General features: G+C 54.3%; 1 protein-coding gene across 1 annotated transcript in view; it reads right to left on the bottom strand.

The window, feature by feature from the left end:
- The window catches only part of RPL38 (ribosomal protein L38), a 5477-nt gene extending 3586 nt beyond the window's left edge, over positions 1-1891 (bottom strand). The window contains exons 1-3 of the mRNA XM_008586326.1: positions 1791-1891; positions 1563-1602; positions 1351-1411 (exon numbers count right to left, since the gene is read on the bottom strand). Of these exons, the coding sequence (XP_008584548.1) occupies positions 1351-1411; positions 1563-1565 (64 nt within the window). The 5' untranslated portion in view covers positions 1566-1602; positions 1791-1891. The remainder of the gene's footprint in view (positions 1-1350; positions 1412-1562; positions 1603-1790) is intronic.
- Between the last annotated feature and the right edge of the window lie 12403 nt (positions 1892-14294).

Raw genomic sequence — 14294 nt, 5'->3', positions numbered from 1 at the left:
ATTCCCCCCCCCCCCCACAATGGTCCCCAGTCCGTACAATACCAGAGGATCAAAGTCAACAACCTGTTTTGGATAATGGGAACACACGTATGACCCACCCTGTCTCTCTACCCTCCCCAACTCATTTAAAGGCTGGTTTAGGGCAGTGGAGGTTGGTTTCTTAGCCCACCTTAATACATCTGCCCAATGCTGTTACACTTTCACAAATTATCTGATTATCTTTATGACAAACCTGTGAGAGGGAAAGGAAGCTATGAGTATTTCGTGTAGCAGGAAAAAAGATGACTGTGGGTTAAAGTGACACAACATATAAATCAACATCTATCTTATGTGTATTAAGCACAAGCCCCCAAACCTGTTTCAACTATAACAAAGGCGTAACAGAACTATTTCTCAAGTTTGGTGTAAAAAGTGAGTACATGGGGAGCAGAGGCTGGCACAAATTGAAAACTTGTTTTATTTTTGATTCATTACCTCCTTTCCCCTCATCTACAAGCTGGAAAACGAATACAGACTGTCCCTACCTTACTATGGCTCGACTCAAAGTTTTTTGACTTCACAATACTGCGAAAGTGATATGCATTCACAGTAGAAACTGTACTTTGAATTGTGATGTTTCCCAGGGCTAGCACTGTGTGGTATGACATGCTCTCGTGATTCTGGGCAGTGCAGTTACCAGTTATTCATAGGACCACAAAGGTAAACAACTGATACTGTACAGTGTACTGCCTCCAATAAATTACACAAGATATTCACCACTTTATCATGAAATAGGCTCTGTGTTTGAAGGCAGCCTGGGCTAAGCAACGATGTTCAGTAAGTTAGGTCTATCAAACGCATTTTCAAGTTGGGATATTTTTAACCTACGATGGGACGTAACCCCATCTAAGTAGAGGAGCATCTGTACGCGAAGTTAAATCACCTAGTAATGAAACGCATGGTGAGCAAGGACCGTACTCAGTCCGTCACATGCCTAGAACTGAACACGCAGCACTAAACTCAGTGTTTATGGGACGCGCGTTTCCAGACTTTCACGCAGTAAAGGTTCCGTCCAGGAAGGGAAGCTACTGGATACACAACAGAACAAACATGAACTCACAGCGGTACTTAAGGTGCTCGCGATCAGCTAAGAAGGATGGCCTAAGAACTCTTTCCACCTCACAAGTGTCCGAACAGGCTTTTCTTATGGGGAACACGAAACACCCCCGCTCCCGGACAGCCGGGCACAGGCTCACACGGCGCCTGTCACCTCGGGGAGGACGCTCCAGGGGCAGTATCAGCGCGGGCGCCGCTCCACGCAAACGCGGCCGCTACCCCAACCCATCTAAAACGTGCGGCGCCACCACTTACACTTGGCATCCTTTCGCCTGGCTGTGAGCAGAAAGTCCTTGATTTCCTCAATCTTCCGAGGCTGCAATACAAAGGAAACGGAGTATAAACCGCGGAGCCACCGAGGCCACCAGCCCCTCTCGGCCTCCGGACACTGCTGGAGAGGCCCTGCCGCCCTCGCCCCAGGCCCCGCGCGCCTCCCCGGGACGGTGCCAGGTGGGGGCCAGACTCACCATGGTTACGAGACCCGCAGAAACTGGGCGCGGACGGCACCTGCGGGGAACAGTCCTTGGCGTTAACCGCACGCGGAGGCGGGTCATGACCCCCGTTGCCCTCCGTCCCCCGAAATACCAGCCCCATCGCACTCCCCCTCCTCCCACGCACCATCGATGCACGCCCGGGGGTCCCCAGATTTTACCCTGCTGCGGATTACCCCGGATTACCCCCAATTCCCCGCGTACCGCCCGAGAGACGATCACTGAGAGCAGCGAGAAGCAATGGGACCGGAAAAGAACGAGACTTCCGTTTCCGGGCAGTTAAACCCGCCCAACGGAGGAAACGATACGGTGTCCGCAAAGGGTCAAGAATCACATAGGCGTTTGCCCTTCTAGTTTCAGCAGTCCTGCCACCTTCTGGTCTGGATTCACAGTGCAGCTTCACGAAGGTAACAGACCTCTGGGCCTGCCCACTCCCCTCTGCCCCTCCTCTCACCACCCCAACCCATCCCCTCTCCTGACTACCCCCTCCTCCACCCTGCCATGCCTCCCCCACAACCCCCCAAACCCCAGCTTGACTTTTCTTGGTAGAAATCTGAATCTTCTGCTTTCACTAGACCTGTGCACTGGGCACCTACACAGAATTCTCCACTTAATAGAAGGGACCCTCCTATGAATTTTGCAGAACCTCTTAAGTGGAGGGCTCTTTGCGTTTCCTTGTCTCCTGTGTGAGGGACACCTAATCTGTCGTGAGCAGGGCTCTCCTGATGGAACGTTCCCACTTGCTGCTTCCAATTCCTTTATGAATGGGTGTGCCATAAAAGCAGGTTAATAAATGCTGCCAACAGCTGACGTTTCGCGAGCACTTACACCTGGGCTAAGCTCTTTACCCCTGTGGCCGCTGTGTAACAGGAGGGGGCTCTGCTATTACCAGTCTTACCGATGGGAAGAACACAGGCTCCCGGGGCACCTTGCCCAGCCCCAGCTGGGAGAGGTGAGGTCAGACCTTGAACCCCTGCTGGTCAGATTCCCCGGGCCAGGCTCAACCTCTTCTTTATGAGGCTTCAGGACATGCAGGCAGCTTCGGGAAGGGAGCATTTCCTTTGCTCTTTGGTTCCTTCCAGCCCCCACCCCACGCCTGGTGTTATTTTCCTAAGTGCATATGTGTACTCGGCTCTTCTATAACGTCTTTGAAGGTAGGCTCCGGGAAACCTGTGGTTATTGATTGTTCTTTTATCCTCCACTTTTATTTTCAACCTCTCTACAGATGTCTTCATTTTATTATATTTGTTTCCTCCAAATTTAATAACCACATACAGAACGTAACTGCCTTGTGCTTATTAGTGCAGAGCAGTTCTCCTGAAGGGAAGGAGCACTTGGCCCTGAGCTTTACTCCGGCCTCACACTCCCTCCTGTTAAACAAGCCTAGGGTGAGCACCTTCCGAGGAGTGCTGCTGATTCGGCGAAGAATAGACCAATAGTCCCTGCTGCAGAGGATCACAAAATACTCTAATTGTACAGTCTTTTATTTTTATTTTATTTTATTTTTGGCGGCTGGCCAGTACGGGGATGGAACCCTGGACCTTGCTGTTATCAGCACCACGCTCTAACCAACTGAGCTAACTGGACGGCCCTCGAAACTCTTTTTAAAAAGCCAAACTAAGTTGCAACAATTATAAATGCATCTGGGTTTTAACAGTGGGAAAGGTTAATTGGTAGAAGCTTAATTTTACATGTCCGAAGGTCAGGTTCCAATCTGAGAGTCATGGGTGATTCCACCCTGACCTGAGAAGGACATTCCCAAATTTCTCAGCCTGATTTTGCCAGCCCTCCTGCATCTCAGGTGGATGCCTTTCTGATCTTTCCTCCCCCACTGCTCCTCCACGAGCAACTGCCCTTACAGCCAAACCAACTGGCCTCTGAAAGAACTGGGCACTTTCTGACCTCCAGGCATTTGCTCCACCATTCTGCTCTGATGCCAGGTCCCCCTCATCCTTCAAAGCTCAGCTCTCATCTCTCCTCCTCCAGGCAGGACCCTTCATCTCTGACTCCTGCCATTTGCCATGTAGTCAGCGATTCCTGAAAATCACCCCTCGATAGGCTGTGCAGCGGTGTTGAAAGTTTCATGTATTTGTACCGGCATGACAGGGATCGTCATTTTCTTGATAACTCTCAGAAGGCAGCAGTCATGTATATAGTAAACGCTCAGTGCTAACATTGCAGAGTTCTCAAGCTGGATGTGGCATCTGAGGTCACCCACTATATGAAGGGGTGGATGGATTGATGGAGGGAGGGATGGAGGGATGGATGAAGGGAGGGATGGAAGGAGGGATTAATGTGCCCAAAGCACATTATATATGCCTGGCACATAGTAGGTGCTCAGAAAATATTTGCTGCCTGAATGAGTGGTGCTTCTCTTCCTCACTGCAGGATCAAAAGGACAGGGACAGGGGACAGGAGGAGAGGCTGCACCTCCCTTTTGGCAGCGATTCCAGAGAGACAGATGTTCACTCTCTTGAGTTGTATAATTTAAGGGGGACATAAACATGTAGTAACAAAACACGAAGGAACATTTGTTCAAGTACCAAAGGTCTTCTCCAGTTCCCCAAGAAGGACAAATATCAAAATAAGCAGCAGCCACTGAAGAGCGAAGCAAGGCGCCGATGTTCACTCTCTTGAGTTGTATAATTTAAGGGGGACATAAACATGTAGTAACAAAACACGACGGAACATTTGTTCAAGTACCAAAGGTCTTCTCCAGTTCCCCAAGAAGGACAAATATCAAAATAAGCAGCAGCCACTGAAGAGCGAAGCAAGGCGCCCAGAGGGGATTCGTCCCAGGATTCCTGGGAAGATGAGCCCTAATGTCCTGATGTGGCTGGAGACTGTTGGGAACGAGGGGTGAAGCCGCCTGCGTCTCTGTGAGTGGAGCCTGGGATGCTGCACCAGACATGAGCTTCCCTGGTGACCGGCACACACACATGATCGGCACACACATGTGATCGGCACACACACGTGACCGGCACACACACATGATCGGCACACACATGTGATCGGCACACACACGTGACCGGCACACACACGCCGGCACACACACATGATCGGCACACACATGTGATCGGCACACACACGTGCGAGGTGTAACAATGAAAGCTGTGGATTTGGGAGCGGGGCCAGCATGGTCTAGTTTGCCTGTTGTGGTCACTCTAGAGTGTGGATGGTGGGCTGGAATGTCCAAGACTGGGGGCTGTGGGATCGGTGAAGGCTATTGCCATCGTCCCAGAGGCCAGGGAGGAGGGTCACAGGGCAGAGACTGGAGATGGACAAAGGGCACATCTAGAGCTGCAGGACGCATCCCAGTCCTCTCCCTGCCATCCCTTCCATCAGCCTGCTGGGCTCGGGGCTGGCCTGGCAGAGTCTGCAGCAGGGCAGAGCAGGGGTGGGTAGTGCACCCAGCCTCCTCTCCTGCTTCCAGCAAGCACCACCCTGGCCACCCCTGAAGGCCAAACAGTTTAGATTTCTCAATTCGGTTTTCAGGAGCACGTAAGTAGAAGGATCAGGGTCAGAAACCCAGCACCTGCCCCTCACGGGTGGGCAGAGGGACAGTATCATACAGGGCATGGTCTGAAGGGGTTGGGAAGACTGGCCAGCCTCCAGGTTTTTCTCTCATTCAATTCATTCCATTCATTTGGTTAATGTTTAATGAATTCCTGCTTTGTTCCAGGCACAGGGATGGGCCCCAGGAGTAACCAGAGGTGGTCTCTAGTGTGAACACTCCAGGCTGCTGCGGTCCGGTGACAAGGTGTGTATGACACCCAGAGGCTGGAGGGTCTAAGTCCTCCTGAGGGCATCACCGAAGGCTTCACAGAGGAGGCGGCACAGAGTTCAGCCTCCGTGGGGGGTGAGCAGGGCTCCCCAGGAGAAGGGCTTCCAAGCAGGAGGAGGGAGGGGACTGACACCTGCCCAGTGGCAGGAGAGGACGCGTGTTTTTGGGAAGAGCTGGAAGTTCAAGTGTGGCCGGAGCAGAGGGAGCAGGGTCTGGGGTGGGGCGGGGAGGCTGGAGGGGGCGGTGGGCTGACGTCTGAGCCCCCCTGAGTTCTCATCCCGGCCTGGCGAGTGCCCATTTTGGGTGTCGTCATGAACAGCTTGTTTCTGGGTTCCAGTTTCATCTCCTTCACCCAATCGCTGTGGCCTCCTGAGCCCTGGTTTTCTTGTTTCTGAAGCTGTGTGTATGTGGGGGGAGGCGTGGGACCACCTCTCTCCCGCCTCACTGGGCTGCCCTGAGGCTCAAATAGGACAATGAGAAAAGCCGACCTGAGCGCCATCCTCAGCCTCCTCCCGGGCAGTCCCGACCCATGTGCGGTGCCCACCAATGCCCACACGGGGACGCTGAGGCTGTGGCCGAAGATGGAAAGTGAAGGAGCAAAAAATCTGCTTTGAACCCTAAAATCTCAGGCGGAGAGTACTGTGTATCAATTGTAAGCAATATTTGCATGGTATTTCGTGCCCGGTGGGCTGCTTTCATAGCCACCATCTCATTTAATCTCCAAGAGGCCCCCAAGAAGCCCATGCCTTTGGCTGCCTGCAGGGCTGGCCTTTAAGCCATCTTGGAAGGAAGGGAGCTGTTTGTTAAACCCTAAAGGTTTTCAGCAGAGGGAGAGTCTGTAGTCGCCCTTACTGAACTTGGTTGCCTGGGAAAAGGAGCGGAGGGAGGGAAGGAGGCAGGTGCGGGTAAAGGGCTGGTGCTTTTTTGGGAACCTAAGATGGTGAGACTGAAGGGCCACTGGCTACTGCCCCTTCCCCAGCCCCAAAAGAGTCCACGAGATCCTTAGGGGCCCCTGAAGGGCAGACAGGCTTAACGTTCTCCCAGCTGCTGAGCTAAAAGCCACAAAGCATGGCGGTCGGACTGGAGCAGGGTTTCTCCACCTCGGCATTATCGGGTGGGCTGTCCTGAACACTGTAGGACGTTTAGCAGCATCTCTGGCCTCTACCCAGTCAGTGCCAGACCCTCACAACTGTGATAAACAAAAATGTCTCTAGACATTGCCAAAAGTCTCCTGGGGGGTAAAATTTCTTCTGGCTGAGAGCCACTGGACAAGAAGGACAGAAACCACGAGAATGTTCTTTATTATCATGGGTGTCTCTGTTCCGTGCCTGGGGCTGGCCACTGTCTCCGCACCCAACAACGATTTCTCATATTTGTGCCTAGCGAAGGGTCTCAAAGCCTCCCTCTGGGAGACTCGGGGTTATTATGCTGTGTGCTGCCTCTGCTTGGGGCTCTGGGTAAGGTGGGTATGGTCAGCTATAGTCATCAGGGATCACCATGCCCACCCCATTGGCCAGAAGTCTCGTCCTCACTCAGGGCAGGCGAGGCAGCTGATGTCAGCCCGGAGTGTGGCTGGAACACCTTTTCCAGTGGGCAGCTGTGGGTGGTGGTGGGGGCTGGGCTGGGGTGGAGTTGGGGAGGGGAGGCAGGCACTGAGCCCACCCTGAGGACGCCTGTGCAGGAGCACATGCCCCCCTCCCCCCACNGAGATCCTTAGGGGCCCCTGAAGGGCAGACAGGCTTAACGTTCTCCCAGCTGCTGAGCTAAAAGCCACAAAGCATGGCGGTCGGACTGGAGCAGGGTTTCTCCACCTCGGCATTATCGGGTGGGCTGTCCTGAACACTGTAGGACGTTTAGCAGCATCTCTGGCCTCTACCCAGTCAGTGCCAGACCCTCACAACTGTGATAAACAAAAATGTCTCTAGACATTGCCAAAAGTCTCCTGGGGGGTAAAATTTCTTCTGGCTGAGAGCCACTGGACAAGAAGGACAGAAACCACGAGAATGTTCTTTGTTATCATGGGTGTCTCTGTTCCGTGCCTGGGGCTGGCCACTGTCTTCGCACCCAACAACGATTTCTCATATTTGTGCCTAGCGAAGGGTCTCAAAGCCTCCCTCTGGGAGACTCGGGGGGTTATTATGCTGTATAGTCATCAGGGATCACCATGCCCACCCCATTGGCCAGAAGTCTCGTCCTCACTCAGGGCAGGCGAGGCAGCTGATGTCAGCCCGGAGTGTGGCTGGAACACCTTTTCCAGTGGGCAGCTGTGGGTGGTGGTGGGGGCTGGGCTGGGGTGGAGTTGGGGAGGGGAGGCAGGCACTGAGCCCACCCTGAGGACGCCTGTGCAGGAGCACATGCCCCCCTCCCCCCACAGAGCAAGTCAAATAAGTGGATGGATCCAACCCATCTGTAGAGCGAGAGCTGCTCTATTGCCAGGCACCATGCTAGGCTGTTGTCCTGTTGTGACAATGTCCATCCAATGCACCTTTGTGTAGCTCCAGCTTTATACCAGGCTGTGGGCAGGGGTGAAGATACAGAAATAAGGCCCTGTCCCTGTCTCTGTGCCCATCTCAGGGAACTCACAGATTAGTAGGGGAGGCAACAAGCATGCTGAGCCATGAGTGTGGGAAGTGTGTGTCACTGTGGGACCAGATGCGGGCCATGGGGACTGATCCAGGCTGGGAGTGAGGTTGGCCAGGGAAATCATCCAGCAGTAAGTAGTAACACTGATGCTGATTCACAAAGAAAAGTAGGACATTGCTTTGTCCTGAGAACCCCTCCACTTCCCCCCACCTTCTATCACTTCTCCTCACCCCCTGGGGCTGGCTCTTTCCAGAGACCACAGGCTACACTGACAGAGCGAAGGGAACAACCCATGCCCACCTGCCAGGTGCTCCTTAGACAGGTGGGTTTGAGAGGGTGGGGACAGAGCCAGGGCCTGGAGGCCCAGACTGTGGGGAGCAGCCACGCCCCTTGCAGAACCCAGGTTCCTCCAAGACTCAGGCAGGCAGGAGGTTCGTTAGGGCCACTTCTGCCTCGGTCCTTCCTTCTCCAATGATTTTGAAATTTCTGTGCCATGGGAGCAGCACGGCTGCCAGTCAGCCTTCAGGGAGGAGGCTGTGGTAAGGGGATCAGATTGAATGGCATCAATCCAGGTGGTCTTCCTGGAGGAGGCAGTGTGATAGGGTGGGAGGAAAACTGCTCCTGGAGACAGGCACTCTTGGGCTCAAATTCAGTGTCCGGCTGGGGGATCTTGAATGCATCCCCTGAGATCTCCAAGCCTCCGTTTCTGTTGGGGGGTGGGTATTAAGTCCGGCCAGTTGTGTGAAGCCTGCACAACGGTCTGTGGCTGTCCTGCTCATGAGATCCCAGAAGGCATGAAGAACAGAAAAGTGCTGAGCCCAGCAGCTGGCTCTGTGACTGCTAATTGAACGTGAGTCCGAGGCAAGAGTTGCCACAGGATTTGGAGGAAAAAGCCACAACCTGGAGGGGGAGGAGGGAGGCTGGAGCAGCGAGGCAGGCAGGCAGGTGGCCCCAGAGAGCCCGGCACAGTCTCCTCCATCAGGGCAGAGTCGGTTTTGACAGATGACACCTCCTGCACCTCTCTGCTTCCCCACACTGGCCCCTTGCACTCCAAGAGCTGCTTCCACGGTGTCCCATCTGCTGTCGTAAAAAGGACAGATTAGGCCATGTCCACCAACAGTGAGGAGAATAACACCAGGGCAGAGGAGAATCCATCTTGAGCGTAAGGGGCAAGCACCCCTCCTATACATCAACATGTGCCAGGGCGAGGGGGCGTTAGACTGACGAAGAGAAAGGGCACCGTCCCTTTGAAGGGGGCCGGCCAATCTGCTTGTGTATACCTTGCATTATGCAGTGGAAGAGAGAAAATCAATAGAGCTGTCAGCGTTTAGTGCCTCAGTACAGCAGACGGCCCCACCTCGGGAGCTCCGGAGGGATATGCTTCGAATTAAAAAAGAGGCCAGGGGAGAGGGGTTGAAGGGGGCTGGAGATGAACACCCTGGCAGGCCAGAGGGGAAGGAGGGACACGGCTGAGGATTTGGGGAAATTAAAGTTCATAAATCATGAGGCTTGGAGAGCATCCTGGGCATGCATGACAGGACACCCCTGGTGCCAGCAGAAGTGTCTGATGGGTCGTGGGTCCCTCTGCCAGGCAGAGTTCTTTGGGGGAGGCTGGTGACCCGGTCAGTGGGCTGCTCTCTCCTGGGAGGGAGGGCAGGGTGCGGAGAGGCCTCTTGCTGGTGTTAATGTCGGGGTGGACCGGGGTGTGGGGGGAGCAGGATGTTGGACGATGACTTCATAAGTTGGGGTGTGTGGGTGTGTGGGTGTGTGGGGTTCTTTGTGTAGGGGCAGGACCTCTTGGAGGAGGGGAGGGGGCGGTGCTTTGCTCCATGCTGGCTGCTCCCAGGAAGCTCTGGCCTCTGGAGGCAGGATCCATGTCCCTGAGCCACAAACTTGGTCCCGGGAGCAGATCCTGCTGAGAGCCCTGCAGCCTGTGCTCTGCCTGCCCGCCTCTCCTCTCTGTCTGTCTGTCGACTCCAGTCTGCTTCTTTCATGCTCCCTGAGTCTGTGTCCTGCCCGCTGGGCGCCTGCCCTTCCTGCACCTCAGAGACTCTTGCCTTCTCCAGGACTTGTCATTAGAGGTCCCGGGAGATGCTTTGCCCCCTCCTGTGTGGGGAGGCCTGAGGGGTCATGGTCCCTTGCTGTGTCCTCCCCAGGGCTGGCCAGCCCTGGCTGAGGGTGTGAGAAAGCTGATACAGAGGTGCCAGGAGAGATGTGTTCCAGGGGGTGAAGGGCTGGTTACTTTGCTTATGCCCCCCCTCCAGGGCCTGTATGCCCAGGGTGGGGAGGGGTGGGCAAAAGAGAAGAAAACCAGAACTGGCCACACACACCAGGGTGTGGAAGGCAAGAGATTCCTGGTTCCAGGAAAGGGTCTGCATCCCCCAAGCACTGTCCCCTGCCCCTTGAGGTCCTGACAGGAGACAGAGGCACCATAAGATGGGGTGGTTTGAGGACAGTTTTAATAAAGGGACTGTTGTTAAAGGTGTGAGCAGGTGCATGAGGCCAGGTAAGTGGCAGCAGGGATTCTGTTACCACCACTGGCCTGAGGGGCAAGGCGGGGGGTGTCACCAGACCAGAGACATTCTGGGCAGTGTGGAGGGGGCTGCCTGATGTGACGCTGAGACCTTCACCCAGGGGATTCACTCAGCACCCCTTGGGGAAGGAAGGCTCCCTTTCCTCCCTCCCCGTCTTCCTCCCTTCAATCTCCTGCCAGAGCACCCCACTGGCAGAACCCCACAGCTTCCCTGCGGGCTTCCTTGGGCACAGAGCAGGGTGGAGTTGCAGACTTGGAGGGGTCAGTGGGAGGTGTCCCACCCACCCACTCCTCCACATGAGGGCAGGGAGCCCATCAAAGGCAGCCCTCTGGATGGCCTCATGAGAGACTGGCTCACTGTCTCTCTCCTTCGTGGTCCCAGGGCAGAGAAGTCCCCCTGGGCTCAGGCTGGCTCTCTGCTGTCTGTGCATCATTCAAGCATCCTGACATCCCTCAGGAGCCCTTCTTTCCCTTTTCCCCAAATCCAGGCCGTGCCTTCAGCTCAAGTGCCCATCAGCTGGCAGAGATGTGCCCTGGCTGGTGTGTCCAAGGCACAGGTGAGCCCACAGGCATGTCTCCTCCGCACAGCCACACACCCGCCCACGCATCCAGAGAAACAGATAGGCCCAAGGTTGCTTCTCTGTGTTACATTGCCCAGGACAAGTTCTACCAATTAAACCGGTGACCGCCTTTCCAAAAGCAATTACCAGAGAGCTGCAATGCCTCCCAAGGTGAGGAGATTAAAGAGACGGCTCAGGGCGCACGCCTAGAAGCAGGGACTGGAGGGTCTGTGGGCTGCATAAATAAGAGGCACCGCGTGTGCGTGCAGGTACCTGCCTCTAAGCAGGGAGCCCTTAACGGAGTCCATGGAGAGGGCCAGAGCTGGGGGAAGGAAGGCCCCAGGAGCACAGCCATGGGGGTCAGTAGCCTCCCAGTTTAGGTGGGCTCTGGGTCACTATTCCCACGTCCTTCTCACCTCTCCCTCTTTTCTTCTCTTGTGTGTGTGAGCAGGAAAAAACAATTTGTGTGAGCAAATTAGAAGCAAGCCGCTAGTGGTGTGGCTGTGGTAAGAAGCCCTTGCTGCGGCCACCTCCCTGAAGGCTGTCCGGCAGCCATGCTGCTCCCATGGTGCAGAAATCTCAAAATCATTGGAGAAGGAAGGACCGAGGCACAAGTGGCCCTAGTGAGCCTCCTGCCTGCCTGAGTCTTGGAGGAACGTGGGTTTTGCAGGGGCTGTGGCTGCTCCCCACAATCTGGGCCTCCAGGCCCTGGCTCTGTCCCCACCCTCTCAACCCCACCTGTCTCAGGAGAACCTGGCATGAGCATGGGCTGTTCCCTTCGCTCTGTCAGTGTAGCCTGTGGTCTCTGGAAAGAGCCAGCCCCAGGGGGTGAGGAGAAGTGATAGAAGGTGGGGTGGCGGTGGAGGGGGCTGCACACTGGCTGGGCTTGCCCCTGCTCCTGTTCAGTTCCTTCTTACCTTCCTGTTCAGAATCTCCCTCTCAGCCCTTGCCTGACAGGCTGATCTGCTAGTAATGGAGCAAGACAGATGCAGTTGGCTTGTTAATTACAGCAGATGAAGTCTTCAGCCCAGGCTCCCGGGGAGGGCAGGGAGGAGTGGCCCAGTCGGTTGTCAACATGGCCTTACCCTTGGATTTAATGCTCTAAGAACAAGGGCTGGGTGGCATTGGAAGAGGGTCAATGTGTAGGCTAGAAGAGTCACAGTAGACCTGGGGAGGAAGCCTGCTGGGAGAGCAGCAAGGGATCCTGTGCCATGGTTTCAGGATAGAACAAAGGATGAAAGCTGCCACCTTGTTGAGTGCCAACTACATGTCAGGTGCCACACCAGCTGCTACAAAAAGATCACCTCACAACAGCCCCAAGTCAGGCAAGATCACCATCCCCATTTTTGCAGATGAGGCCCCCTGAAGCACAGAGAGGTTAAGTGACTTGTCCAAGGTCACACAGCTATTAACTGGAGGACAGGGGTGCCTCATCACCTGAGAGTGGAGTGTTACCTTATTGAATTCCTCCAGGCCTTTTGCCTCCTTCTCCAGGGACCAGCTGGGCACATGTTGCTGAGCAAATCTGTTAAAGTGACTCATTTATTCTGCAAATATTTATTAAGCACCATCTCTGTGCTAGGACTGGGTACCTAGAGAAGAGCACACACATTCTCTGTCCTCATGGAGCTTGCCCTACAACCTGGGAGAGGGGCCAGTTCCTCAGCTCTGCTCACTGTCCTTCTCAGGCCCTGCCCCACAGCTCCTGCTGGAGGCAGTGACCCCACCCCATTACCATGTGGCCCTGTCCCCTGACTGTGTGACCCCCCCCCATGGCCTCAGATTATTGGACTAACGTGCAACTATCCTGGATTTGGAACTGGAGCTCAGAGACTCTCTGGTTTGTGGCCCAATCTGACCTGGTAATGGTTGGGGCATAAGACCCCTGCATTGTAGGAGCACAGAAGGGGGATTGGACTCCTTCCTGGGGCCTCACCATGTGGAGAAGAGGGACAGGGGACATTCCAGGGAAAGGGAAGAGAACTTGGCAAAGGGAACAGCAGCAAAGATGGGGAGACACACAAGCCCATGACATGCTTGGGACCTGCAGACAGGAGTGGTACTGACCAAAAAAAAAAAAAAAAAAGAAGAGAGAAATCCTTAAATTGTAGCATTTACTAATTCCTGTGGTGTAAATACTCCCATCATGGCTGATTTCAAGCTGTCAATGTGATGTCAATTGTCTTGGAAAACTTTTGATTAAGAGGGCCAGCCCATGGCTCACTTGGGAGTGTGGTGCTGATAATACCAAGGCCATGGATTTGGAACTCTATATAGGGATGGCCGGTTGGCTCACTTGGGTGAGCGTGGTGCTGACAACACCATGTCAGGGGTTAACATCCCCTTACTGGTTATCTTTAAAAAAAAAAAACAACTTTTGAGTAAGTAACAAGCAGCTCTCAGGAGCTGGTAAGAGCCATTCCAGCATGCCACAGCATTGGGTCACCTGCCATTGCCCACGTGCAAGGCGTGTGGGGAGGATAGGAGAAGAAGCTGGAGAGGTGGGCTGAGAGATGACTGGAAGGGTTTGAATGTCACACTCAGAAGTTTGAACTTTAAAGTGGCAAAAGTGTAGGCCCTGACTGGGTGACTCTGGGTATGTATGTGTGTCAGCAACTCTACTGCTGTCTGTTAGTCTGCTTGTGCCCAACTGCCCCTTAAGTCGTTCCCCTGAGTAACCCCAGGAGTCTGCTTGGGCCTGGTAGTAGACCTGGAAAGGGGTTCACAGTGTCAGGTGCATTATTTGCTAATAAAAGAGGAGAAGAAGAGTTGTAGCTCACCCCCAGCCAGCTGCACCTTGGGGCCATCCCTCATCTTAATGAGCTCATCCACATCTCATTTGCTAATGAGGAATTTAATGGTCACAGACTGACAAGCGAGACGAAGAGGGAAATGGGAAGGTCGTTACAAAAATGAAGTGCGTAGCTAAATGCCACCCCACCTGCCCACCCCTGCGTGCCAGCCCAGAATAGGTGAGAGGCGAGAGACAGGAACTGGCTTGAACTCATCTCGAAACGGGGCTCCTGGCGGGGCCGATGCATCAGCACCATGGACAGGGGACAGCCTTTCTCTTCTACATTCCCATAGTCTGGAATGTCCTTTCCTCTCCTTTTGCTCCCAGCTAGTTTGGTTTTCCAAGACCTGTCTGATGGGACGTCACCTCCCCCTGGAAACCTTGCACACAGCCCCGGATGGGCATTTGCAAGGCAACCCTTGCTCATTCTCACAGTACCTGTGCCGTGATGCTA

The sequence above is a fragment of the Galeopterus variegatus genome, unplaced genomic scaffold (assembly GCF_000696425.1).
Source record: "Galeopterus variegatus unplaced genomic scaffold, G_variegatus-3.0.2 Scaffold3938, whole genome shotgun sequence".
NCBI classification, from domain to species: domain Eukaryota; kingdom Metazoa; phylum Chordata; class Mammalia; order Dermoptera; family Cynocephalidae; genus Galeopterus; species Galeopterus variegatus.
This window is presented reverse-complemented; position numbering and strand designations above follow the sequence as displayed.